General features: G+C 45.4%; 1 protein-coding gene and 1 long non-coding RNA gene across 3 annotated transcripts; one reads left to right on the top strand and one right to left on the bottom strand.

Moving 5' to 3' along the window:
• Positions 1-7,025: 7,025 nt before the first annotated feature.
• Positions 7,026-11,521, top strand: LOC127292001 (uncharacterized). The gene is made up of 6 exons (XM_051321345.2): positions 7,026-7,438; positions 7,689-7,829; positions 7,931-7,989; positions 8,082-9,737; positions 10,360-10,501; positions 10,590-11,521. Exons 2-6 carry the CDS (start codon positions 7,709-7,711, stop codon positions 11,246-11,248), a joined length of 2,637 nt encoding a protein of 878 aa, XP_051177305.1. The 5' UTR covers positions 7,026-7,438; positions 7,689-7,708; the 3' UTR covers positions 11,249-11,521.
• Positions 11,522-14,706: 3,185 nt separating this feature from the next.
• On the bottom strand, positions 14,707-18,412 carry LOC127292002 (uncharacterized). 2 transcript variants are annotated; one of them, XR_011742408.1, is made up of 5 exons: positions 17,966-18,412; positions 17,363-17,438; positions 17,109-17,206; positions 16,901-17,017; positions 14,707-16,446 (listed from the first exon to the last, which is right to left on the bottom strand). It is a non-coding gene; the product is annotated as an uncharacterized lncRNA (long non-coding RNA). The 2 variants fall into 2 exon arrangements; XR_011742407.1 differs by having other exon boundaries at positions 14,707-17,017; positions 17,966-18,411.
• Between the last annotated feature and the right edge of the window lie 7,269 nt (positions 18,413-25,681).

The raw sequence follows: 25,681 nt of genomic DNA on the forward strand, positions 1-25,681 counted from the left end.
TTCATTTTCCATCTTGCAAAACTTGGTTATGGAGACCACACACACTTAGACCGGCCTTTCTTTTTGTGGGGAGAGTGAACTAATGTATATACCATGATAATACAATAGTAAATGACATGGCATGAGCATGGGCAGATCTACCATATTGTCAAGGGGGGCAGCTGCCCCCCCCCCCCTAAATATTTAATCCCTTTGTAAAGTCAACCTTAAATAGAGGTTTGCCCCACTTAATTTTTTTTTGTTGCAAATCCTTGCCCCCTCTCAACTCTCATCTATTTTTTTTTGAAATATCACCATCTATTAAAAAGAGTCAGCAAGCCGCCTCATTAAAAACCTTCCAGTCCCCTTCGGTACCCTGGTAAGGAAAAGAGTGCGTCTGAAACTTGCTGCTCTGAGTTCAAATAACAGTTACATCATTTATCATCCTCGGAAGTAAAAAGCTAGGGGGCTCATCGTCCCAAATACAATCTAACCGATTCTCAAAACAAAACCTAGCTATCTCATGTGCTGCCTCATTAGCCTCCCTTCTGCAATGTTCAAAGCTGATATTAATATATCCTGCGGCAAGGATTCTACAATCATCAAAAATGGCTGCCGAGGACGTGGCAGAGAAACCTCCATCATTCATAGTATCTATCACCTGAGAATTGTCCGACTGGATGATATATTGATTTCCTCCCAAGAATTGTGCTGCACTTAGTCCTTCTCTTAACGCATATGCTTCGGCCATAAAAGGATCAGCCACGAACAGTAACTCTTTACAGTTTGCATAAATAAATTTACCTGTATAATCCCTTACCACTGTTCCAATACTCCCTCGACCTTGATCCTCATCATAAGCTGCATCGACATTTATTTTCAAAACCCCTTCCATAGGTCTAGTCCAGGATTCCTTCTTATTTATGATAGTATGCTTCTTTGCTTTCCAATAATTTGTGGCTAACACACCAATTGACATTGCACTTCGATGGATAATTTGAAGTGCTTCCCCATGAGTAAATTGTCTTCTTTCCCACCATAAGTACCATGCTCCTGTCAAAATTAACTCTGGTAGACCAATGTTGTTTAGAGAAGAACATAAGCCAAGGTTTAAGATCATATGTTGAATAACCATTGAGCCAGATCGTTCAGTTAATGAACTATTTATAATATCCGCAATACCCAGCCTTTGCCAAACTTGCTGTGCACGCTGGCAAGTAAAGGTCATGTGAAGTATGTCTTCACAATGTATTTTGCAAATTGGGCACTGACTGCTCGTCCCTATGTGCCGGTTTGCCAGGACTCCATAACAAGGTATCAAACCATGCAGCAGTCTCCACCCGAAAATTTTAATCTTTGCAGGGAGGTGAAGGCACCACAATTTCTTCCATACATCATCTCCTCTAGATCCCCCAATATCCATCACATTTGGATTATGTCTACCAAATTGGTATTCCCATTCCGCGTGGTACGCGGATCTCACTGTAAATAGCCCAGATTTTGTCCAATGCCATGCAACGAAATCCTCCATCCCAGTTGGGGACAGTGGGATTTCAAGGATTCGTGTCACATCTACTGTCCAAAAATTTTGGCGAATTAAATCCTCATCCCATGATCCGGTGATAGGGTTTATCAAATCAGCCACCGTTTGAAGCATAATATTACCTCTTGGAGTATACACTTTCCGTGTTGGGCTCGTAGGTACCCAGGCATCTTCCCAAATATTAATTTGGTCGCCTTCTCCAATTCTCCAAATACATCCACGCCTCAAAGTTTGTATGCCATAGAAAATACTCTGCCATGTGTAAGAGCTTCCACTTTTGAGCTTTGCATTCAGCAATTTACCATCTGGATAGTATTTTGAGCGGAGAACTCTTGCACACAAAGAATCTGGATCTTGCATCAGTCTCCAACATTGTTTTGCTAGCATCGCTGTATTAAAAGTATGTAAGTCTCTAAAACCCATCCCCCGTTTCTCCTTCGGAATACATAGCTTCCACCACGCCAACCAATGCATCTTCTTATGGTCATCGTCGTCACCCCACCAAAATTGCGAAATAGCATCAGTGATTCCCTTACAGATGTTTTTTGGGATATTGAATACTGTCATCGCAAAAACTGGTATGGCTTGAGCAATAGCCTTAATCAGAGTCTCTTTTCCACCCATAGAGAGTATCTTTTCTTTCCATCCACTAATAATTGCTTGGACTCTCTCCACCAAATATTTAAAACAATCACTCCTGCTTAGTCCCACCATTGATGGCAAACCAAGGTATCTATCATTCAAAGATTCTGTCCATATATCTAGAATTTCACAGACTTCAACTCTCCTTTCCACCCCTGTATTTGGGCTAAAATAAATACTGCATTTATTAGGACTAACAAGTTGTCCCGAGCTTGAACAGTACAGGTCTAATATCTTCTTCAGACATCTTGCATTGTCACCATCTGACTCCATTAAAATTAAGGAATCGTCCGCGAACAGAAGGTGGGATACAGTAGGTGCTTCCCTACAAACTTTCACCCCGACCAAGTCACCTGTATTTTCTGCATGAGCAATTAAATTCGATAAGCCCTCCGCGCAAATAAGAAATAAATATGGTGATAATGGATCCCCTTGACGGATTCCTCTAGTTGGGGTGATCATATCCGTTTCATTTGAATTGAACCGAATCCTATATCGGACTGAGGAGATACAGGCCATGATCAGATTAACCCATGCTGGATCAAAACCCAGCCTCAGCATCATTTTCTTCAGAAAACACCATTCAACTCTATCATATGCCTTATGCATATCCAGTTTAACCGCACACAAACCTTTCTTTCCTTGCTTCTTCTTTATCATATGGACACACTCATAAGCAACAAGGATGTTGTCAGTAATGAGTCGCCCAGGTACAAAGGCACTTTGGTGTTGACTGATCACTTCCGGCAGAATTAATTTCAGTCTGTTCGCCAACATCTTCGATATTATCTTGTACACAACGTTACATAAGCTGATGGGCCGGTACTGTGTAATCTTCTCTGCATTTTCTACCTTTGGGATCAGAACTACAGTAGTCTCGTTCCATCCATCAGGTATTACACCAGCATTTACTGCTTGGAGCACTTCCTTTGTTAATTCATCCCCAATAAGATGCCAGTATCTTTTATAGAAAACAACGTGTAAACCATCAGGTCCGGGTGCTTTCAGATCACCAATCTGAAAAAGGGCTTTTTTAACTTCCTCTTCACTGAATGCCCTCGTCAGACTTCTATTCATCTCAGTAGTTACCTTCTTCGGAATCTTGCTTAGGACCTCCTCGCTGGGCTCTAAAACTTCAGAGGTAAACAAAGTATCAAAATTGAATTTTATCAAATTACTCATACCTTGGGGATCATCCCATTTATTACCCGCTTCATCAATTATATATTTGATGGTATTCTTTTTCTTCCTTGTACTCGCAAAGTTATGGAAGAATGATGTGTTCCTATCCCCATGACGAAGCCAGTTTGCTCTCCCTCGCTGAACCCAATGTATTTCCTCTTGGTCAAGCAATAATTCAATTTTCAACAGAATTTCTTTTTGCTCCGCCGTTGATTCATCAGTAATAGGGCCTCTCCTTAGAATTTCCAATTCACTTTTCAACTGATCGATCCGGCGCCTCGGAACTTTTAATTCCCGCCGATCCCATGCATGTAACTCCCTATGAACCTCGGCAGTTTTGTGCATGAAATCATGATTTAAACCCATCGCCCTCGCTCTGTCCCATGCATTCTGTACTATCAGATCCACAGTTTCTTCCTGTAACCATCTAGCTTCAAACCTTTTGATCCCCGGGTTAATAGCATGTGTATTTGCTAGGTATTCAGTATTAACAGTAACTGGACGGTGGTCACTTTTTGTCATTTCTCCATTCTCCACTCGGCAGAGAGGAAACCGATTATTCCACTCACCGTTTGCTACTGCTCTGTCCAGTCTCTCCCTTAGACTACCCCTCCTCCACGTAAAGATATCACCGATGTATCCCAGATCCTCCAAACAACAATCCGACAAACAATCCTGGAACCTTTTCATGCACTGAAGAGAACGTGGTGCACCTCCTTCTTTCTCCCAAGAAAACAGAATTTCATTAAAGTCACCAAGGAGTAACCAGGGCATATTGCAATTTGCATAAAGCTCACGGATGTACTCCCAGGACTTGTATTTGTTGTTCCAGTTAGGCTCCCCATAAAAACCTGTAAGACGCCAATCTTGACTATCCTTCACAATTACATCAATGAAGTTCTTCTCAATTCTTTTGCACACAATGTTTATTTCTTTTTTCCACATTAAGATCAAACCACCACTCCTACCATTACTTTCATGAAATAAAAGCTTATCAAACTTTGCCTTCCTCATTAGCTTCTCTGCCTTAGCTTTATCCAGGTGAGATTCAGACAGAAAAATCACATCTGGTTTTATTTGCCTCAGGAGCTCCTGAAGCGCAAGAACTGCCCGGGATGTTTTCATCCCCTGGCAGTTCCAGCCTGTAACGATCATTGATCCCGGCGGTCCTCCTCGGAGGAGGCCGCCGATCCTACAAAAGTGTTGTTTTCTTCAGACCCTTCCCCACCAACTCTCATTTTCTTTTTATTTGCATTCTTCTGCGGAGTATTGTTCAGATCCTTATCAGCAATTCCTCCTTCAAACCTTCCCACCATTGTCGCCACTGGTGCAGCCAAACCATCTGTTAAAGCCAGGGTTCCCGCCCCTCCCAGAGGGGCCGTCATCTGAGAAGAATTTGCAGCTGCACGCTTACGTAGAAAGGGGTTATTTAATCCGAGATCCTCATAATCCATCTCCGAATCCTGGTTTGTATTGTCAAACCTTTCTGATCTTCTCTCCCCCTGGACGATAGTTGTTCCTCTACCCCTACCTCGCCCACCTATCCCAGGATCTCTTCCTCCATCACCTCCACCTCTACCCCTGCCTAGACCCCTTCCACGGCCTCTTCCTCTTCCTCCATCTGCTAGAATAAAATCCCCCCATTCAAATTTTGCTGGATCATGTTCCCCAGTTCCACACTCCTCAAACCAGTGTCCAAGCATGCCACATACTGCACAGAAATCTGGCATTTTCTCATATTTAACCTGGAAGAATTCCTTCTTCTTATCCCTTGTCATTGCTACGAACCTACTTATCTTCTTATTCACATCAAGACGTACCTTAAGTCGGACATAACTACCGATATACCCTGCAGGTAGCTTTATCTGAACCTCCTTAATCTCCCCCACGTTTCTTGACATGCCTCTAATCACCGGCTCTTTCAGATAATTATCCGGTAATTTGTGTATTTGCGCCCATACAGTGACTCGATCTAATTTAATCGATAATGGGTTAGTAAACCCATCATACTCCTCCAGCAACAGCGCTTGATCTCTAAACAGCCATGGACCTTCATGCATCGCTTTATTCCAATCTGCCAAACAGTTGAACTGGATTGTGAATAGATTTTCTTCAATTCTTCTCCAAACCACCTCCTTGGCCGGATTCCAAGCCGACCTCATGTCGGCGAAAAGAGCGCTCTGACTGAACCCTAATTTGTTCGTATGAACCTTTGCTATGGCCAACCACTTTGCCTTGATCTCTGATTCAACAACCTCATCCTCCCAGACGAAGTCCTGAACTTCATCATCACCCAGATGCAATCTACCGATCAGATCATCGACCGATTCCACACCCTTCTTCCCGCTCCCGCTCCCGCTCGGTTCCGCTTTCTCCATGGCGAGGCCGCAGCCTTGCCCTCACGCAGCACCCCTCGCAAGGACGTCCCCCCCGTACCGGACCTGATCCAGATCGGCGGCCGACCACAGCAACTCTCGACGGGAACCTCACGTTGCCGCCAGAGGAAAACAACCCTAACTTTTCGCTAGGGGAAAAAAACAACCCTCTCAACTCTCATCTAGGCTCTGCCCCTAGGCAGGAGTGAGCGATGGTGGTGTCGTGGTGGTAATTTGACATTGAAAATGCTTCGAGTAGGTACGATTCTCATATGACTAGACTCGCAGTGAATTCCCGACTATATGACCCACATACTGACCAAATGCAGTTTTGAGTATGATCGTCCAGAATCATCGTACAATTTTTGTCCAGTGCATAGCAATGCTCCTTGGACACTTGGGATCACTTGCTTCGGTTGATGCGGGTTGCCACCAGCAAGGTGATGCAGCAACCAAATCGAAAGTCGCTCTCGATTACTTGGCAACATGAACAGATCAATTGCCAATATTGTAATATAGAAGGCTAACCCTCACAAGTATCAACGCTGCAAAGTTTACATAAAGAAAAGCTATACAAGAAAAGTCACCACAGTATATTAAATAAGATCTCTTCCAAAAAAGAAGTTAAATAAGATCCCACACTCAACTCCACGGGTATGATTCGCTCCCGTACCATACTTGTTCGTATCCTGAGCGAACCAACCATGAGATGTTTTTTACTTTGTGAAAAGTACTTTTGCTTGTAGAAACGATTTTTTTTGGGTGGGATACGTTTTCTGTCTAGTTCACCTTGTGCAAATAAATTTATTCAAAACCATTATGTGGTTAGTTTCCATATAAATCATGGATGGATTTTATTTTTACTACTAACCTCCGTTTATAAAAGGATGTCTCAACTTAGGACAAATTTGAATGTATCTAGATACTAAAATGGGTCTAGATACATTTAAATTTTAACAAAGTTAAGACATCTATTTATAAACGGAGGGAGTAGTAACAATGTCACAAGTTGATGCTCGAGCGACTCGCGCACAAGCGCGTGGCACACACTTGTCAGGTGCCCAAGTGGATGCAACATGACCCCTTTCACTTCACTCAAGCTCCTAAACTTATCATACTAGTTACCATTAACATAATGATCTACTCTACTTAACCCAAGTACTAGCACTCTACTAAACATGGTCTGCTGACGGCGGTGAGCCGTTGGGGTGGGTACAAAAAAGATTCAAATTTTGAACATGGGGCGTGGTAAAACAACACCCAATAATCCACTATCGCCGATAACGATCCAGATCCGGGCTCCCTTTTCAATTCCCCGGAGCAATCCACCTGCTTCCTCCAGTCCCCCTTTCTCTCTCTCCTCCCGCAGTCCCCTCTGTCTTCCTCCCGCAGCACGGCAGCACACCATTAATGGGTTCCACGGACACCATCGACCTCCTCCGCTCCGTCCCTCCTCGCCGCCCCTAGAGTGACTGCCCCGCCCCGCGCGGATCCCCACGCGCCGCCGTCCGCGCGCGGAAAAAGGTCGCTGCTTCCGGAGGTTCCTTCCACGGCGAGCGACGGTCCGGCGCGGCTCGATCCGGGCCGGTCCGCGACGGAGATTCCTCTCGCGGCTGGGCGCTGCTCCCGTGGCACGCCCCGCGCCGTTGACCCCTCGCCGCGCGGGAAAGGGTGGATCTTCGCCGGCCGCTGCCCCTGCCCGGCGCTCGATTCTCAGGTGCGTGGGGTTGCCTGCATTCTCGGTCAATCGGTTGAGTTTTGCCAGGTGTTGTGCTACGAGGAGAGTTTTTCCCTCTTCCTGGGTTTCCCCGGCCCAAATTCGAGATAAAAGATCGGGCTTTGGCTGGGGGATTGCTCCCTCTCTGCTATGCGCGCTGTCGATTAGCTGCATTTTGGTTGATCGTGTTCAGTTTTCTTCCATTTCTTGTGCTTGTGCTTGTGCTTGACCGTGCCGTTTCCGTTTGCAGGTTTTGGAGAGTGAGCAGGGATGGATGTGGAGAAGGCTGCCCCGAAAGGACATGGCTTCTTCGGCCTCTTTGACTGGGGCAAGAGCAAGAAGTCAAAGAGGCGGCTGTTCAGCGGGAGCGGGGGCTATTCGCCCGCGCAGGGTAAGCAGATGTTCCTTACGAGTCAGGCAGAGTGGTTACTGAAACTTGATGCTACATTATCTGACAGAGGCTGAGCTAACACACTGCTCCTGTTTTTGCAGGGAGTTCCGTAGATGGGAAGGAAACTGATGGCAGCGTGCCAAGTACGCCGTCGCACTCGGTGCGTGTTCGGGCGCATGACCTTTCTGTTTAGTACCTCTGCTTGCTGCTGCTTACTGTCATTTTGATCAGTCAAACTACGCATATTGGCAGGTCCTTGGAGATGCGATGAGTCTCAAGGAAAGCAGTGACCAGAGCTGCTCGTCCTCTGTAATCGACGATGAAGGTTGCGCGAGGAGGGGACCCACCGTCGTGGCGAGGCTCATGGGTCTGGATTCCATGCCCGCGGCAAGCTCGTCTGGGCCCTACCCGATGTCTTTCTCCGGGCAACATGCCTTCCAGAATAATGCCCATGATGAGTTGATTGGCAGAAGCTATGTTGGCATGTCGAGTCCTCATAAGATGCCGAGTAGTCCTATTGACCGGTTTAGCATGGAAGCGCTGCCTCCAAGATTTGCCAGAAGGACACTCTCGGTTGCACAACAGAAGCTATTCTCCCCAGTCAAGAATCCCAATCATGTATCAAGCAGAAATGCCGCTGATATAATGGAGGCTGCATCTAGGATCATTGGGCCTGGAGTTGACAACTCTAGCTCTTACAGAGCTCGTGATGTTGGGTACTCAAATGACGTGCGCGCCTTCAACCCGAGAGAGATCGTAAGAGTCCAGCAAATGTCCCAAGCGGCAAAGAAGCGTGACGTCTCAGCTTCTTCTAAGCCACCCAGTGGAAAACTGTCGGATGGAAGCTCGATAACTTCCGAGACAACATCTTTCAGGGTCTCACAGTCAAATGGAGGTGCCCCAGTTGCTCCAAGGGTCAAGGCCGTCAGCAGACCATCGGCAGATTTCAGAGCTACAAATGGCCAAGGAAGAGAAGGTATGAGCAGAAGCAGTAGGAAACTTGCAATTCATACTGATCCAGTACATAACATGGTTGAGAGAAATGGGTTCAATCAACAAAAGAAAAACAGGAATAACCGAGTGGGCATGTCAAGTTCTTCCAATGTGCTTGTGCAAAATAACAGAAAGCAGAATGCTATGGGTGCTGAGAACCACTCAGAAAGGCAGAAGCTGGATTCAAAGTCAGCAACACTCGGTCAACAACAAAGAAACCTGCATGCACCAAACGTTGCTCCCAGAAAGGCTGAGATCACAAGGACACGCTCTGAAAATGGTACGAAAGGAAACAGAAAAGGGGAGTTGCAGCCAGCCAACTATACACTCAGAAAACAAAACTCTACATCCAAAACAATCCCCAAGCCAAGAAGATTACCAGATGAGGGAATGCATTCAAAGAAAAACCAGCCAGGTAATAAAATTCTCGCTGACAGAAGCCCAAGGCGTGTCCGGCACAATATCGTGATAGAGGAGCAATCATCTTTCTCCACAAACAAAAAGAAAATTAGCACTGAGATTGTTTCGTTCACGTTTACCTCACCAGTTGACAAGTCATTATCTGGTTCTCATTTGCCCAATTATTCAGTGCAAAAACGCCCGGCAGAGAATTGGAACTCAGTGTCAACTTCGAGCAACACATCAAATACTGAATCTGATATCATAGATGGTGATTGTTTGAGACTTCTTCTTGAGCAGAAGTTAAGAGAATTGACTTCTGGGGTGAGGTCACCTTACTCTAAGCCAGCCAATGGAGTTCGGATATACGCCCCTTCACCAGTTTTGGATGATGCAGCATCAGCCTGTGACACATCTAGCATTGCATCCACTGATTATGACAGAGACTCAATACAATCTTTCAAGGACGGAAAAGACGAGATTCCGCGGTCAGATCTTGTATCAAAAAATGATCAGGTATGTCATTTGAGATACTACTGTTCCTGTATTACCTATTTCCCATCAACTGCATGTCCAATGCATGTTATTTTCCTTGTGAGTGGCCATGATAAATGCTAGAAAAATGCTGTTCATCCTTTTGAGTTTGACATGCAGGCTGGAAAACAAATAATTTTGTATTAACTACTTAGGCATAGTATGTTTCCCCAATGTAGCTAGGGTACATTGTAGAAGGTGGATTAGGGCATATTGCTAGTTTATCTTGAACTACTATCTCAAGATTGAGGAGACCTAGATGTCCAGTAGTTGATAATATATTATAAAAAGCTACAATCTGTGTTGTCCTTTAGAGTAAGGATTAAAGAGCAATAGTCTGATATTGTGGCTGTACATGATCAGTTTTGCATACTTAGAAATGCTGAATTGATCTCATAGATCACAGAGGTAGGAAGGGAATTCAGCTTCGGTGTATTGCATTGAGACTTGAGTATTTGGAAACTTGACCTTCTCATTCCAAGTGAAAGTTAGGAACTAACTTTGCCACCATTACAGTGCTGAGCCTGCATTTATATGCTAACAAGTTCTCTTTATGGCAAGTTAAGAATTGGTTTATATGCTAACAAGTTCTCTTTGTGGCCAGTCTTCCCAATCTGTGAAGTATGATAATGATTTCATTGATCAAGTGGAGTTAGAGCATCTTCACTTAAGCCCCCATTCTACATGGGAAGCTTCTCTTTCAACAGAAACCTGCAGCTCTGCAGAGAGCCGGACAAATGCAAATGGTGAGTATAATAATACAGCGCTTTGTTGTTGCTATATCACTAGCCACAGATCTTTCTCAAAACCTTGACTATTTCTCTCCCATTTCAGAATCAAGGTTATTTAGTTCAACAGAAGGAGCAGCAACATCTGGTTCAACACACTATGGGAGAGTCCTAGAAGTGGAGGCTTTATCAGAATATTCTGACACAGCCTCATCTATCACGGCCACTACAGCTGAAATCTCCCCACCAGAGAGCAGCAGCTCATGTCGTATGGAGATGAACTTCTTAAGAGAAATACTGAAAGCTACTTCTGTCAGAGACTATGCTTGCTCTTATTTGGAGCGATTTGGTAGCTCAGATATCCTGGATCCACATCTGTTTGAAGAACTAATTGGCAATTTTAGAATTTCAGTGGGTGAAGAAGAGGGCAAATATCTCAGAATGATACGGAGGCTGCTCTTTGACTGCACGAATGAAATATTAAGCGTGAAATGCGCATACTACTTCAGTGCTGGTTACAGCTCATGGTTTATGGGTATGGCCGTGCTTCAGAAGCTCTCGCCGGAAGAAATCTACCAAGAGATGAACTGTTTGAAGGTTGCCGAGGAATGGATGGTGGACGAACTCGTGTACAGAGAAATGAGTGGTCCTCTCGGGAGCTGGGTCGATTTCAGGACGGAGTCATATGAAGCTGGCAAAGACATAACGGCAGAGCTGCTAGAGTCCTTGGTTGATGAAATTGTTGCTGATCTTATATATTGGTAGTCCCATCATTCAATTGTGTATTTTGTTATCTAGAGGAACAACATGGCGATAGATCAATGGCTTCCAGAGCCATTCTTTACTTTTTTGGTGGACCATTTGGGCTGTCCTCATGCAGAAAATAGCAAGGCATTGTAATTTTTTTTTTCTTACCCTGGTTCATTGTTAATGAAAGTAGCTGTTACTGTATGTTGTACAATGTGGCATCTCTAGCTGTTCATATGAACGGTGTCTGTTCTTTGCAAACTAAACTGATGGTAATTTCTTTTTGTCTCCTGAGAAGATAGCAAAAATTAGCCTCTCTTTGGAGCTGCATTTATTTCATGCTGTTAATGAAAGTAGCTGGTACTGTATTGATGTACAATGTGACATCTTTTAGCTGTATAAATGGTGTTTGTTCTTGCAAATTGTAAATTCTCAGAAACCACAACTAGTCTCTCATTTCAGCTTTCTATATCTCGTGACTTAAAGAAGCAAAAGATTTAGGGGACCTGGTATGGACATGCCCCAGCCATAAAGTGCTGAAAAATGGTGCATGCCTCAGCCATGTGTGAATTTGCTCTGTGACCTGGCAATAATTTTTTCCCGCCTCAAATCACTTGCCTTTATGACCTGTGGTGTGTGGTCTAGGTTCTTGCTAATGGTTGGGCTAGTGTAAGGTTTTTTCAGAAGATGTTTTTGTAGTAAAAGCTTCAATGGTGTTAAGAGGTTGTTGCGTCTGAGAAATATGGTGTGATTTCTTACTGAATTTCTGTGCACCGACCGGCATGAGTGCTCCTGTTGATAGGGAATTGTGAAACCACCTGATCTAAGAGCATCTTCACCGGCGGCCCCGATAGCATTATGGGACCGGCATCGAAAATGGACTCGCACCGGCGCGTTCCAAAAAGCGTCGGCGCTTTTTTGAGCCCAATAGAAGCGTCGGCAACACCGTGCCGGTCCCTTCGCTAAGGGCGTGAATTGGGCACGCCCGCGCCTCGCGGCATGATGGTTTTCGCGGGTGGGGGCGCCTTGTCAGCGATAGGACGCGACGATTCGCATCGGAAACGACGCGGGAAGGTCGTCGGCGTTTAATGGTCTCCCGCGCGGAAACCGAGGCAGCGACGAGGGCGGCGACTGGCCAAGCAACGTCCACCCGCCTACGCCGGATAGTTGGCACCCCTATTAGTACCTATGCCGTCCACCGCCGCGGCGCTATCCTCTCATCTCCATCACCGCAGCCGTGATGTCCTCTCTCGTCTCCACCACCGCTGCCGCGCCATTCTCTCCTCTCCACCTCAAAAATGCCACGCTGGCTCCGCACGACATACTCCATGCTTGGTCTCAACGGCGGTGCTCTGCCTGCGGCGCCTCAACCACCACCGCAGCCGCTAGCCCGACGCCGACTACAGGTCCGAGGACGCAGTGGACCCACGGTTCGCGGTGTGGGACGAGGCGTACGTCGCGGACGCAGAAGCTGGGGTGGCGGCCCAGTGGGGAGAGCAGCCGCAGGCCCCCGCCGATCCGGAGCAGGCGGCAATCCTGGCGTCGTTGAACGCGCAACGCTTCCGGATGTTGAAGGAGGAGGAGCGGGCGTTCTTCAACTACGCAAACCTCGAGCACTCCGTCAAGATCTCGCGCCAGCGAGCGGCCACGGAGGAGGCGGGACGCCTCCTCATGGCGGCGGAGCGACAAAATCTCACCGAGCTGAACGCTCATCGCCACGCCGAGGTGTACACCCGCGAGCAAGCGAGGCTCTCCCAGAACGAGGCGTCTCGGCAACGGCTGGTAGCAAGGGGACATCGCCACCGGCAAGCTCCTGCGACGCCGGCCGCCATGCTCCACCGCTAGATGCGCAATGCAAGGACGGAGAGGTAGGCACGGACGCAGGCAACAAAGGGGAAGAATGACGACGAGGCAGACCCGTCGCGCGCCCCAACCGACGACCATTAGATTAGGGTTAAGTTTAAGTTTTATTCAAGTTTAAATTCAAGTAACTTTTGTATAAATTTCGTATGAATTTCGTATGAATTTTGGGTTTTAATGTCATTCCAAATCTTAATTTCTATTGGGGATGCCGTATGGGGGCGCCGGTGTCGAAACAACATCCCCAAATAGTGGATGCTCTGCCGGCGCCCTCATACAACAGTGTCGGCGCCCCTGCCGGCGCCTATTTGGAGGCCCCCGGTGGAGATACTCTACAAGTCGCGTTTGGGGGACGGCAGACAAGAAATGGAGAAAAATGTGTTTTAGTCGCGTTCCCCAAAGCTAAATAGCACCTCATTTTATGTCCGGCGTCCCCGGTAGAGACTCTATGTACAGTCTCTACCGGGGACGTCGGACACAAAAATAGCGTCCGGATTCATGCATGCAGCCCCTACTCCCCACATGTCATTCTATTTTCCCACACTTTCTTTCACCTACTTTTCCCACATGGAGTGGTCCCCTCTATTAAAATGCATGCATCCGAACGCTGTTTGAGGATGGGAAGGGTCTCTTTTGTACAGACTAGTAAGCGAGCACGTGCACATGCACGTTTTTTACAATGATCAAATTAGACGACAATATAGCAATACGTGTTCCAGGATAATATGAGTTGGCCCCTGATTTACAACAACCTTGGCAAAGGTGCAAAATGATTTCCTTTTTCCAGATCATTAAAGCAACTGTCCCTCCTCCATTACTTTCATAAATCTCATAAATTCGTCAGTAAAGACGTGGATATTCTCTTCCGTTGCCCATAAGATTGAACCACGAATACTATCAACTATTAAGAAAATTTATTTTCATTGTTGCATAGTAAGAAATCTTACCTACGGTAAGAATCGTGTATTGCATACCAGTAGCATAATACACATACAGTCAAATCATAACTTTTTTTTAATAGGAATCATAACTTAACCATCAAATAAAAATATGAAAGAACTATGAATACAAATCATTGCTTGATGATTCTTATATCTATGTGGTTAGATGAAAAGTTTTTATTCATTGCACTGAAAAAATTCACTCAAATATTCATGCAGCTCCTGGATAACAGAGCGGAATAATGTTGCACGTATTGACTAAAACACATGGTTTTAGTCAGTTTTAAATTATATTAAACATGTCATTGAAATGCCGACCAAATATATCTATATAATTGTCAACCAAATATTAATGCCTACAAATAAGTTGTAAGTCAAATAATCATATATATTTGCAAAAAAAAAATCTTGAAGGCAAAGTTGTTAAGTGAGTATTCAAAATATATTGTAAACCGGAAAAACAGTATTCCATTGTTTGTAACTTCCATGTATAACGGTTGACATGTTTGCAAGTTCATATCTGAAGTTTGAATCAACTTAAGTACTTCCTCCGTTTAAAAATAGGTGCCTCGATTTTATTTAGATACAGATGTATCTCTAACTAAAATGCATCCGTATCTAGACAAAAGCGAGACACTTATTTTTATACGGAGGGAGTAGTATGTTGCACAGGTGTTGAATGAGATATTTCTTTCTCCCAAATTTACTTTTTAATACCCTGGTGTGTACTTCATGCAACCAAACCACTATATTATCATCAGCCCAATCTCGAAGAAAAAAGCCCGGGATTGCGAGAGGATCGGAGCTTGTCCTGATCACCTGTGGCGACGCCTTCGACCCTAGTCGGAGGCAATCAGGCAAATCGTTGTAATTGTCGACCTGCCACTGCTTGAAACTGCTGTAAAAATGCTCCTTCAGTCCATGTGTTACTCACTGCCTGCACCTTGTCAAGCATATGAATTGTATTGGAGAAATTTCTGAACACTTCACACGAGGAAAAAAAGATTTAGTTAGCATGTATCCTTTACCACAGCGGTACATCCACCAAATTAACAAGGAATACATTCCCAACTTGCCTCCACAACAAATTTCAAAGGAAATTAGTTACACGATTAAAATAACTGAGACAGAAACAAAAGTTTAGAACAGTTGTACTATGCAACATGCAACAGAGAACTAAACATCTGAACAACATTAATTGGAAGGATAACTAAATATTTACTTCAAATTGAATTAGCTAACCGAGGTTATATGAAGAAAGCAAAACTGAGCAGCTGCATACCACTTACTCGCTAGTGATGGAAAGATAACTATGAAACGAACATCTGCCCAGTATCATTGCGGCATTGATTAGCTGCACTTTTGAGTAATGCTGAAATCGCAAATCAATGTACGTGAAGATCTATCAAAGTGATTCTAAAATCAGCATACACAAATGGTATGCTTGCCATTGACAACTTCACATTCCATTTACTAATGTTTACTGATGTTCTTAAAACATATAAAAGGGCCATTTAAAACTCACCGAATCAGTCCAGGTTTCAGCTCATCGTACTGCAAGATGCTTGACCCCTATCAACATAAAAATTTAAGGCCAGTGATGTCATCTTACCTCCATCACTCCATGCTAGTCTTTTCAACTACAGTCTACACAAATGTGAAGTTCAAATGAAATGTTAGAACAATTAGAGGTGGAATTATCTCATTTCATATATGCTGCTTAGTGTAAGTTTGAGACTTCAGTAGGCCAAGCTTCACTTTAACAGACAATGGGTTTATGTATGGATCATGCTTTTCCAAACATAGTATATAATCTTATGAATTTATTTGCCATCCTTTGTAGCGTCTTCTTTCTGAATTTTTTTTAATCTGGCAAACGTGTACTTGCTGGTCCCTGGAAAGCCATTTCCTTCACTCAATCTCTCGTACATAAGATTTAAGAATAAAATAAAGAGATATCCCCCTTGGTGAATTATGAAGGAAAACAAATATTCAGAAATATAAAGTAACCCATGCTTGACACTCTCATAACACATGCACTACCTTCTGGTTTCATGGTAAATTCCCACTGAAAAATAGTTGGGAATACACATTTATCAATAGTAGACCTATAAAACACCTACGTCTCAAGTATAATTCGACGGAGATATGAGATAAAAGAACATTCTATTTTGAAAATGTCTAGCCTCAATAAAAAATAAGCTAAATCTCAATTTGAAAACAGAAAAATATGCTAAACATCTCCAGTGTATAAATACTTTTGCTTTTTTAAAATACTGTTAGCGATCATCGTTGGACCGCTGTTATAAAAATAGCTGCAAATATGCATACCTCAATTCATGACAAGTCTAAACTTTCATGGAAATGGCAATACACGTACATTATATTATCACTATCCAGCAAAATCCTCACATTCTGCATACCAGAAGTAACCATTCAATAATTTGCACTTGAATCTAGAGGGCATTGATAGCATCAAAGATGTGAACAAACATATGTCTACCATATCTTATCCGGGATATAGAAGAATTCAATATAGTGACAGCATCAAAGTAAACCTCATCTTTATTTTTTGCATCATATTCTAGATTCCTCTACCTTTTCACTTCTAGCCTAGGATTTAATTACAAAGGGAGTCAACTGGTAATCCAGGGTTAATAATTACTCTTACCATTAGTGGGATGGGGTAATAATCTTAATCTATCAAGTATATGTATAACATAATATAGTCTGAAATCCTTTATATTGTGAAAGAATGTCTTTGTCATCCCTCTAGATGATAGGAAATAAAATTTTCAGATCTGAATAATGTGAACTCAGTGAGTACATTACCACTCAATATTACTTATCAATGTGTTAGGTTTGATACCTGATTGTCACCCATGTACTCACGCTGGGTATACAAGAATTTTATAGAACATCTGCAGGAAATTCACCCAAATTACAGTCAAAACCACCTTGTAATTTCTGCAGTTCCGCGGATTTCCTGCAGCCACCCAATGTGATTGAATTTAAGAAAGTTCTCATGGTGTCATTGATCTTTGGTGAGCAGCGAAATTTCAGGTGAGGGAAATTACCTTTTTAATTTGTGCATCCTTCTCTCTCAAAGCTTCAGCATGACTTGTGCAGGAGGCTGACTCCGGCACTTTCAGTTCATTTTCCAATCTTGCTCTCTCTGTAGATGTTTCAGTAGTGCCTTGTCAGACAAGACTACATTGACCTTTGCATTTGTAACTAGCTCCTTTGCGCAAGTAGCAAAAAGAAGTGTATTCATGGATTGCTCAATATGAGTGTGTGCAGGGATCATTGTGCAGACAATGGTTGTTCTTACATTACGTCCCAAAGAGAAGTGTAATATGCGTGTCAGCTTTGAATCTCTGTAAGGGATATGGCCACTTCATCCCTTGCTGCAGAAGGAACATAATACTTCAGATTACGTTATACGGTAAAACTATGGCCATTGGCAGAAGAGCATGCAAATGGGCTTAAAGGAGAAGTGTAGAATTGTAACACCATATGGAATTCAGAATCATTTTACCTTGTAAATACTACTAAAGAAAGCGAAACTGTAAGCGAATATGCTTGCTGCCAACAAGAACAATTATGCGCAAAATGTAAGTCGGTTGGCACTAGCAGTTCATCTAAAACCAAAATAACGATGTATTAGAGCTACTTCATCTCTAATCCTCAATTCAATCAGAATATATGTACTTGAAAGTACATGGTGAACTTCTAAATTTTAAATACAACATTTAATCCTCAATTCAATCAAAATATATGTATCTAATTCACACAAAAAAACTGACGTGCTTCACTTGCACATGAGACAACACATATGAGAGATCAATTTTTCTTAGATGTAGAGAGCATAACGATGGGAACTGGAGCACATGGAGCACATGAGACAGAAGCAGAGCGGGATGGCAGGAAGTACCATCGGAGCCGGACGGCGGGACGGTTTTATCCAGAATGGCTGCCGCGCGTCCTGTTCAGATCAAGTGACGGAAGTGGCGGAAGCGTCGTCGGTGTCAGGCGCGGGGATTTCGGCGGCGGCGCACGGATATTGCGGAGGCCGGCGGCGTCTGCTGCTGGTGCAGGACGTGCAGGGCGTCCTCGCGTGCGGGCGGCAGGACATCCTCGCGTGTGGGCGGCAGGGCTGGTGCAGGTCGGCCTCCAGTGGAGTCTCTCGCGTCGCTTCTTGTGGACGTTGGTGTGCGGTTGCTGGCGTCGGCGGGCGCGGCTGGAGGGCTGCGGTGGGAGGGCTGCGGCGGAGGACGTCGGCGGCATCTGGGGCGATGTGGATTGGGATTGAAGGTTAGGTCGATTAATTACCCAGCGATTTTTAATTAGCGCGTGGTGGCTGGTGTTCCGCCCCCGTCAAACACGGGAAGGCCGTGAGGCGTTCGATATTTAGATTGCACGGTTGAGATGTTTTGGATTAGACCCTCTGGGTCTTTTAATAGTAGTGGTGATGATGGTGATTTTTAGGCTTTTTTTTGTCCGGCGTGGTCCCAACTGTCCCAAATCATTTGTGCTGGATATTTTTTGAGGCAACGCGACTGCAGATGCTCTAAGATTGCTATGGCTGTTGGATGGGGTTCAGCTTCAGACTCAGCATAGTTGCAGCATGCATCTAGCCCGTTTGTATGTGTGTTTTAACAGCTAGCTAGGTGCTACTTGTACCATTTAAAGCAGAGGCTCTAAGTCTAAGATCATAGTTGTGCCCATTTAGTTGCTTGTGTCTCATGAAATATAGCCACGAGACCATTGCGTTGACTCAACATATCTACCACTCCTGATGTCTCGCACGCCCATGTGCATCTCTGAATTACGATGAGGTCGAACAAGAGATTTCATCCTTTTTTGTGTAAGATTAAACATTGAAGATTTCTGTGAATCCTGAAGTTGTGTTCACTTATCTTATAGCCTACATCATCTATGCATTCAGTGCAAAAGATTTTTTTTTCGAGGGGGGACGGGGGGGTAAAACACCCCACCGCTTATGATTCCATTTCTCGAAGAGGCCAAGCAGCCGGTCTGATGATACATGAGAGGGGGTACAACAGGGGGAGGGGAGAGATACATGTCAATCACATCTCATAAGGATATAAGAACGAAGATAATCCACGTCGGCCCGCCCAGTGAGCGGGATGCGCCATCTCCAAAGCGCGATGTCTTCACAGGCACGTCTGATGGCGAAGATGGGAGAGGTGGTGGTGCCATTGAACACGAGGTCATTGCGGGCCTTCCAGATGGACCACATGATAGCCGCAACGCCGAAGTGCCAAGTGGTCGGGGCAACACCAAGGGGGGAGGGAAGCTCCCAGATGGAGAACTGCTCAGAGGGGACCGGGACGCCGAGGCGTGTCCAGACGTCACTGGCCAAGGCGCACTCGAAGAAGAGGTGGCGGGAGGTCTCCACCGCGTCACAAGCAGCACAAGTGTTCGAGGGGGCGCAACTCTTGCGAAAGAGGTTCGCCCGCGTACTCAAGCGGTCGATGTCGGCGAGATACGCGAAGATCTTCAGCTTGGCGGGGAGCCGAAGAGCCCAGACCACACATGCAGAGGCGTCAGGGGGGTGTGGAGGCGAGAGCATGCGATATGCTTCCCGAGAGCAGAAACCGGCGCGCCGCGTGTCATCGATGAAGCGCCTATCTGAGCCCGAAGCCAGGGAGATGCCGGCCACCAGCCGCTGCACCTCAAGGAGCTCGCATGCCGCAACTGAGGAGAGGCGAGGCTGAAGGTCGACCCCCTCCTCGACCACAGTCGCCACTGTGGCATGGAGGCGCGTACAGTGGGAGAAGATGGCGGGGAAGCGAGTGGCCAGGGCAGGCCCCGGCGTCCATTTGTCGAACCAGAAGGACGTGGCGCGCCCGTCCACCACCTCCACCCTTGTGATGGCACGGTAGTTGGGAGGCAGTGGTCGACGATCTTCTCAAGGAAGGAGGGGGACTTGGATGTTTCCCCCAAATCACGTCCTGTGGAGGAAAAAAACCAGCTTTTCCAAGGGAGGGGGTTAGGTAAGTGGAGGTTATGAACAAAACTTAAAAGCAAGCACCTGTTTTGCCGGTGGAGATCCTTAATGCCGAATGACAAGGGATTAACTTGTCAATGCCTACGAATAGTAGACTAGGGTTTCGTGTAATGTAGAGGGCAAGTAGATCTCGAAGGTTATCAGCCGAAAAGTACTCGACGAAATAAGACTAGGGTTTGTTCAACAATGATTCGATGCTTTCTTCGTCCCTCGACTCCCCCTTATATACAAGTTGGAGCCGAGGGATTCGATATACACAAGTTTACAGAGTCCGGGAGGGTTTCTAACCCGTCCCGCAAGATTACAGTTTGACACTTCCTATTACAACTCTATCTTTCCATAATAACATCTTGGGCTTCCGAGTCTTCCTGTTCTTCGAGTAGTGGGCCTTCAATAAACCCTGGGTACTATCTTCGGCAGGCCCATTGGGGATGCCTATGTCAGTAGCCCCCGAGATTTTGCTTGAGTCGTAGAGTCAGGGAAAATCTCCCCCGTTTATTTTTACTCGACAACTTTTATTTGTCTATATTTCTTCACATAAATTTCTATATTGTACAGGGATAACGGTAGTTGGGGCTAGTTCATCTGACGGATCAGGTACTAGTTAACTGCTCTAGTGGCAATCCGCAAAAACCTACTTCAAGATCACGTCCCTGGACATGATCTCGGTGATACTGGTGTAAACTTCGACAGGTGCCGCTTAAGGTCTTACCATTCTGTCGAGTCCCAGTCATTTTTATCGAGTCCACAGCGCGTCCGCTGGGATATTTCTTCACATCTGTTGATGTGGAAAAAAGTAGCAGACGCGAGTCTTCGGCGATGCCACGCCGCACAGAACGGATCTGGGGTCTTACCTTCGCAATGTTTTGCGGCATTCAGAATTTAGTCGCAACTTTTGGCGTTCTGAGAATATATTGTCGAGTGCTTATTCGGCTGTTGGAATAGCACATTTTATCGAGTCAATTTCTGACTTATGTTGCTTTCCCGATGGGAGTATATGTAGAGTTATTTTTTATAACTCGAAATATGCTCCTTCTTTCTTCTTTTTCTTTCTTTCTTTCTCTTTTTTCTTCTTGATAATTTTCATCAGGCACGCGAACAGCGTTCCCGATGGGAGTAGCCCCCGAGGCTACAGCCAAGGACTTGTGCTTGGTTGTAGGCTCAACATTCTAGTGCACCTTGTCGCTATTTTGCCATTCTTTCTCGATATTCTCTCCTTTTTATCTCTCGGGTGCGCGAACAGCGCTCCCGATGGGAGTAGCCCCCGAGGCTATGAACAAAAGCTTGCGTTTGATCATAGGCTCCCGCAATTTCTATATTGTCATACTCAATATTTATTTTTTCGAAGTAGCCCCCGAGCATTTGGGCAAAAACTTGTATTTGATCAAAGGCTCTCGAAGTATTCAATAACCTCTTATGTCGCCAATCTTCCTTTATTTTTCTTGTCGACATTTTCTCCCTTAGCCAAAGTTATATCATTGCTGCTAATAGTCGTAATTTCTCTATCTTGTAGGTCCAATGTTTCCACCACGTTGACACGTCGTGCAAGTGGTGGACACACGTTCTCCGATTTTTTCGGCACACGTACCATAACTCCTCCAATGTAAAATACTGTTTTACCCTTGCTCCTACGTGGCTATCATCTGCTGCACAATTTTTCCATCGAACGGTCCGCCGTTTCGCCGCCCCTCTATATAAGATCCCCTTCTTCTTCCTTGAACACTTCCGCTCGCGCCATTGCTGTACACCCTCTACAAATCTTCCTGCGCTCCCCCCATTCTCTGAGCTCCGCACTCCTGCGCCCTTGTGAATGCCTCCGCGCCGCTTGACCAGACACAGCACACCAGAATCCTCCATGGCCGCCACGGATCTGGGCACCGCGGAGTGGGAAAGATCCAAGCTTTCCGCCCAGGACATCAACCTCCTCAAGAAGCTAGGGCTCAACAAGAAGCCCAATGCGCTACGCTTTCCTCATGAAGAAAGCTACCCAACCCCTCCAATGGGGTATCGGGTAAGTTTTATCGACCATCTCATCCGTGGTCTCGCCGCCCCCATTCATCCTTTTCTCCGTGGACTCCTTTTTGTTTACGGTTTGCAGCTTCATCACTTGACCCCCAATTCTATCCTCCACATTTCCATCTTCATTACCCTCTGCGAAGCCTTCCTTGGCGTCCAGCCTAACTGGGCGCTATGGAAGCGCATTTTCTTTTGTCGCCGCAATGGCTCTCCCAGCGTCGCCTACAATATAGGCGGCGTTGTAATTTCTGTTCGCCCCACTGTCGATTACTTCGACGTCAAACTTCCTGATTCAGTTCAAGGATGGCGCAAGAAGTGGCTTTATATTCAAGAGGAAAACAACGGATGTGCTGAAGACAACATCCCTCCTTTTGATGGTGCCGAGAGAATTCTTCGCCGTCGCTCCTGGGACGCAGAGGCTACCGAAGAAGAAAAAATTGCGACTGAGGCCCTGATGACTCGCATCCACGAGTTGCAAAATACTCGTGGCCAAGAATTATCAGGCATCCAAATCTCAGCTTATTTTCTAAGGACCAGAGTGCAGCCCCTCCAAGCTCGCAAACGCCCCCTCTGGAAATATTCTGGCGACACAGATTCTGATCGGTTGTCGACGGATTTAGAAGTCAAGGATCTGGAAAAACTTGTACGGAAAATCTCGTCACTCAGCAAAAAAGATCATGTCCCTTCTTCTTGCCGCGTGAAACCATTCAACGCCGCCAATCCGCTTCCCAAGGTTAGCTTCTTCACTTGGTTTGCTATCGTTTTGCTATCTTTATTTTTTCCTTGTCGACTTTTTTAACATCCTCCTCTGCTTTTTTCCTTTTATAGAACCATCCAAACCTCGTCTCGCTTCCTCCCCTTCCTGAAGGTGGAGAAGTCGAGGAAAGGGCTATCCTCACCGATGACAACCAAGACGCCCCCTCTTTTGTAAATGAACCCGTGGATTCTCAAAAATCTGCGGGTTCCTCTGAAAAGGAAGCTGCCTCCGAGGGTACTACGTCGGCACAATCTCCTCCTCCTGCTGTTTCCCCAAGGAACAAAAGGAAAAGGTCTGAAGCCGTCGATACTGGTACCTCCAAGGCTGCCGAAGATGTTGATCCTTCACGTCAGAAGGCAGGCTATGATCCATACCTTGAATCCCTCATCAGCTCGTAAGTTTTTTTTTTATTTCTTCTTATTTCTTCACTCGAAGTTTTTTGTCTGTCTTGCTTTTTATGCTGCCGTCTTTTACTCGCAGTGATGATGAGGAAGAACCACCAACTCTTGACGTGGCTGCTCGAACGAGCTCGTCGCGTACTTTAGTTGTTTCGGAGACGCCAGCTGAAGGAGAGAAATCCTCGCCTCCTCAACTGGATGTTGGCGCCCCCACTCCACCTTCGAGCCCTCTTGTTCCTTCACCAAAAAGAACAAGGGTAGAGACGATCGCGGAGCCTACCCTTGAATTGGGTAGCTCCTCCAATTCTCTCTTGGATGACGTAAGTTCTTCATCTATATTTCTTCTTGGTTCCTTCTTCTATGTCTTTATATTTTCCCATACCGATGTTTTCTTTCTTTGTTTTTCTTTGACAGCCTATGGTCAAAGAACTTCTTCGAATCGGTGCCCAATTTGTTGGGTACCGTGAATATGCTAGCCAAGCTGAAGGTAATATATTTTTTCCATTGGCCCTTGCTTTATAACTTCTTGCCACTGGTTTGTTGCGAGTTTGACGTGTCTTTACTATTTTGACAGGAAAACTTGCAGAAGCCAACAAGCTTGTTGACACTCTTACTCAAAAATTTGAGCAGAGTGAAATGGCTCGCAAGAAGGCTGAACTCGACGCCATCCAAGCTAGAACAGAGGCTGCAGAGGCGACAGCCAAAGCTGCTGGTGTCGACAATCTGCAAAAGAGGCTGGCAGATGCCGAAGCTGCTTTAAATGAGCACAAGGTCTCTCAAGCTTCTCGCGAAAAGGCGATCACCAAACGCTTGGTCGCGCAGAATCGGCGCTTTGTTGGTAACTTTATCGTACTCTTCTATCTTTTTCCCTTTTGTAGTATTAATTTTTCTTCCTGCTGTCGATCAATATGTATTTTTCTCGGCAGCCAAAACAAACCAAGAATTTGAGCTTGAAGATCCCGACGATGATCCTCTTCTGGACGCACTCTCTTTCCTGGAGTTTCACGGGACTGAAGTTCGCGAAGGCATAGAACATGCTGACGCGGGTTTATCAAAGCTGTTCCCCTACTTCTTCCCCAAGAAAGAGGAGCCGAAGACTTTTCTTGCTCTTGCCAAAGAGTTTGATTCGTCGGAAGATCTTGGCCTGAAGATGCGCCAAGAAAACATGAAAGTTGCTGTCGAAAGCACTGTTGCCTTGGTCGCAGATAGCCAGCAAACTGTCGATTGGACGAAAGTTGGCGCCACCGAGCAAATAGAACAGACGAAGTGGCGTTCGTTGATTAAGGCAGCCAAGCCCAACGCGAAGAAAGTCTTGGCCTATCTCGGGATCAAGCCGGCTTCAACTCCTAGCTCATCAAGGCCGGAGGTCTAGTCGAATGCTTCTTCTTTTTTCTTTTTCCGCTTTTGACGCTGTCGCCAAAGTAGTTTTTTGGCGACAGCTATCCCACTAGTTCCACTTGTAATGCCTTGTAAATATGCCGAAAGATTAATGAAGACTCTATCTTGCTCATTGATTGATGTCGCCTTTTTGTTGAATTTCAGTTGGTGTTTGATAACTATACTCCGTCTCCTGCTCTTCCCGACGTTTTGCCTTCTCCTTCTTGCTCAAGAAAAAATCTTACTAGTATCGAACCTGTCGACGATTCCTTGTCGCAAGAGTTGGATGAACTTCGGCAGCAACTTCAGCAGACGAAAAGGCAAACGCTTGTGATGATGGAGCAGTCCCGTAAGGCCACTGAAGCCGAAAAAATTGCGCTTCAACAGGCTCGAGAGGCCATGGCTGATAAGGACGCTACCGTTTCTGAAGCTAAAAAGGCGACTTCTCGAGAGAATTCCATGCTTGAGTTAATGAATGAGGCCGCTGCCGATATATCTGGTATTTTTTCGTTGAACCAAAACTCCTTCTCCCTGTATGTTGTGTCCCTCCTGTTTTTTGAAATCTATTATTGAATAGGTTCCTGGCTTGATTCTGCTGCTGAGGATGATAGGGTAGATACAAGGACCAACATGCTTGTCAATCTCTCCCTTGACTATGGCTGTTTGTTCTGGGCCACTCCCGAAAGGACCCGACAAATTGTCAGATTTCAAGACCGCGCTTCCCAGGTTCGCGATTTCCTGGATTTCTGTACGAGGACCTTGTCGTTGGTTTATAAGACAATGTTTCCTCGTAATGAGACACCCGATACTCTTCTTGGCTTGATGGAGAAGTTTAAGGATGCCTCGAAAATCCATGATTTTATTAGGGCGCAGCTTTCTGCTGGCGCCAGATTTGCTATGATTATGATCAAGATCTGCCACCCGAAGTTTGATATGAACCAGATTATCCCCAAGTGCTTGGCGAAGATGGCGAAAAAGAAACGGGATATTAGCAGAATTGATGATTATGTAACTCCTGTGGCCGAAGCTATGATGGATGAACTTCTTCGGATGGATTCTGAATTCTTC

The sequence above is a fragment of the Lolium perenne genome, chromosome 4, assembly GCF_019359855.2.
Source record: "Lolium perenne isolate Kyuss_39 chromosome 4, Kyuss_2.0, whole genome shotgun sequence".
NCBI classification, from domain to species: Eukaryota; Viridiplantae; Streptophyta; class Magnoliopsida; order Poales; family Poaceae; genus Lolium; species Lolium perenne.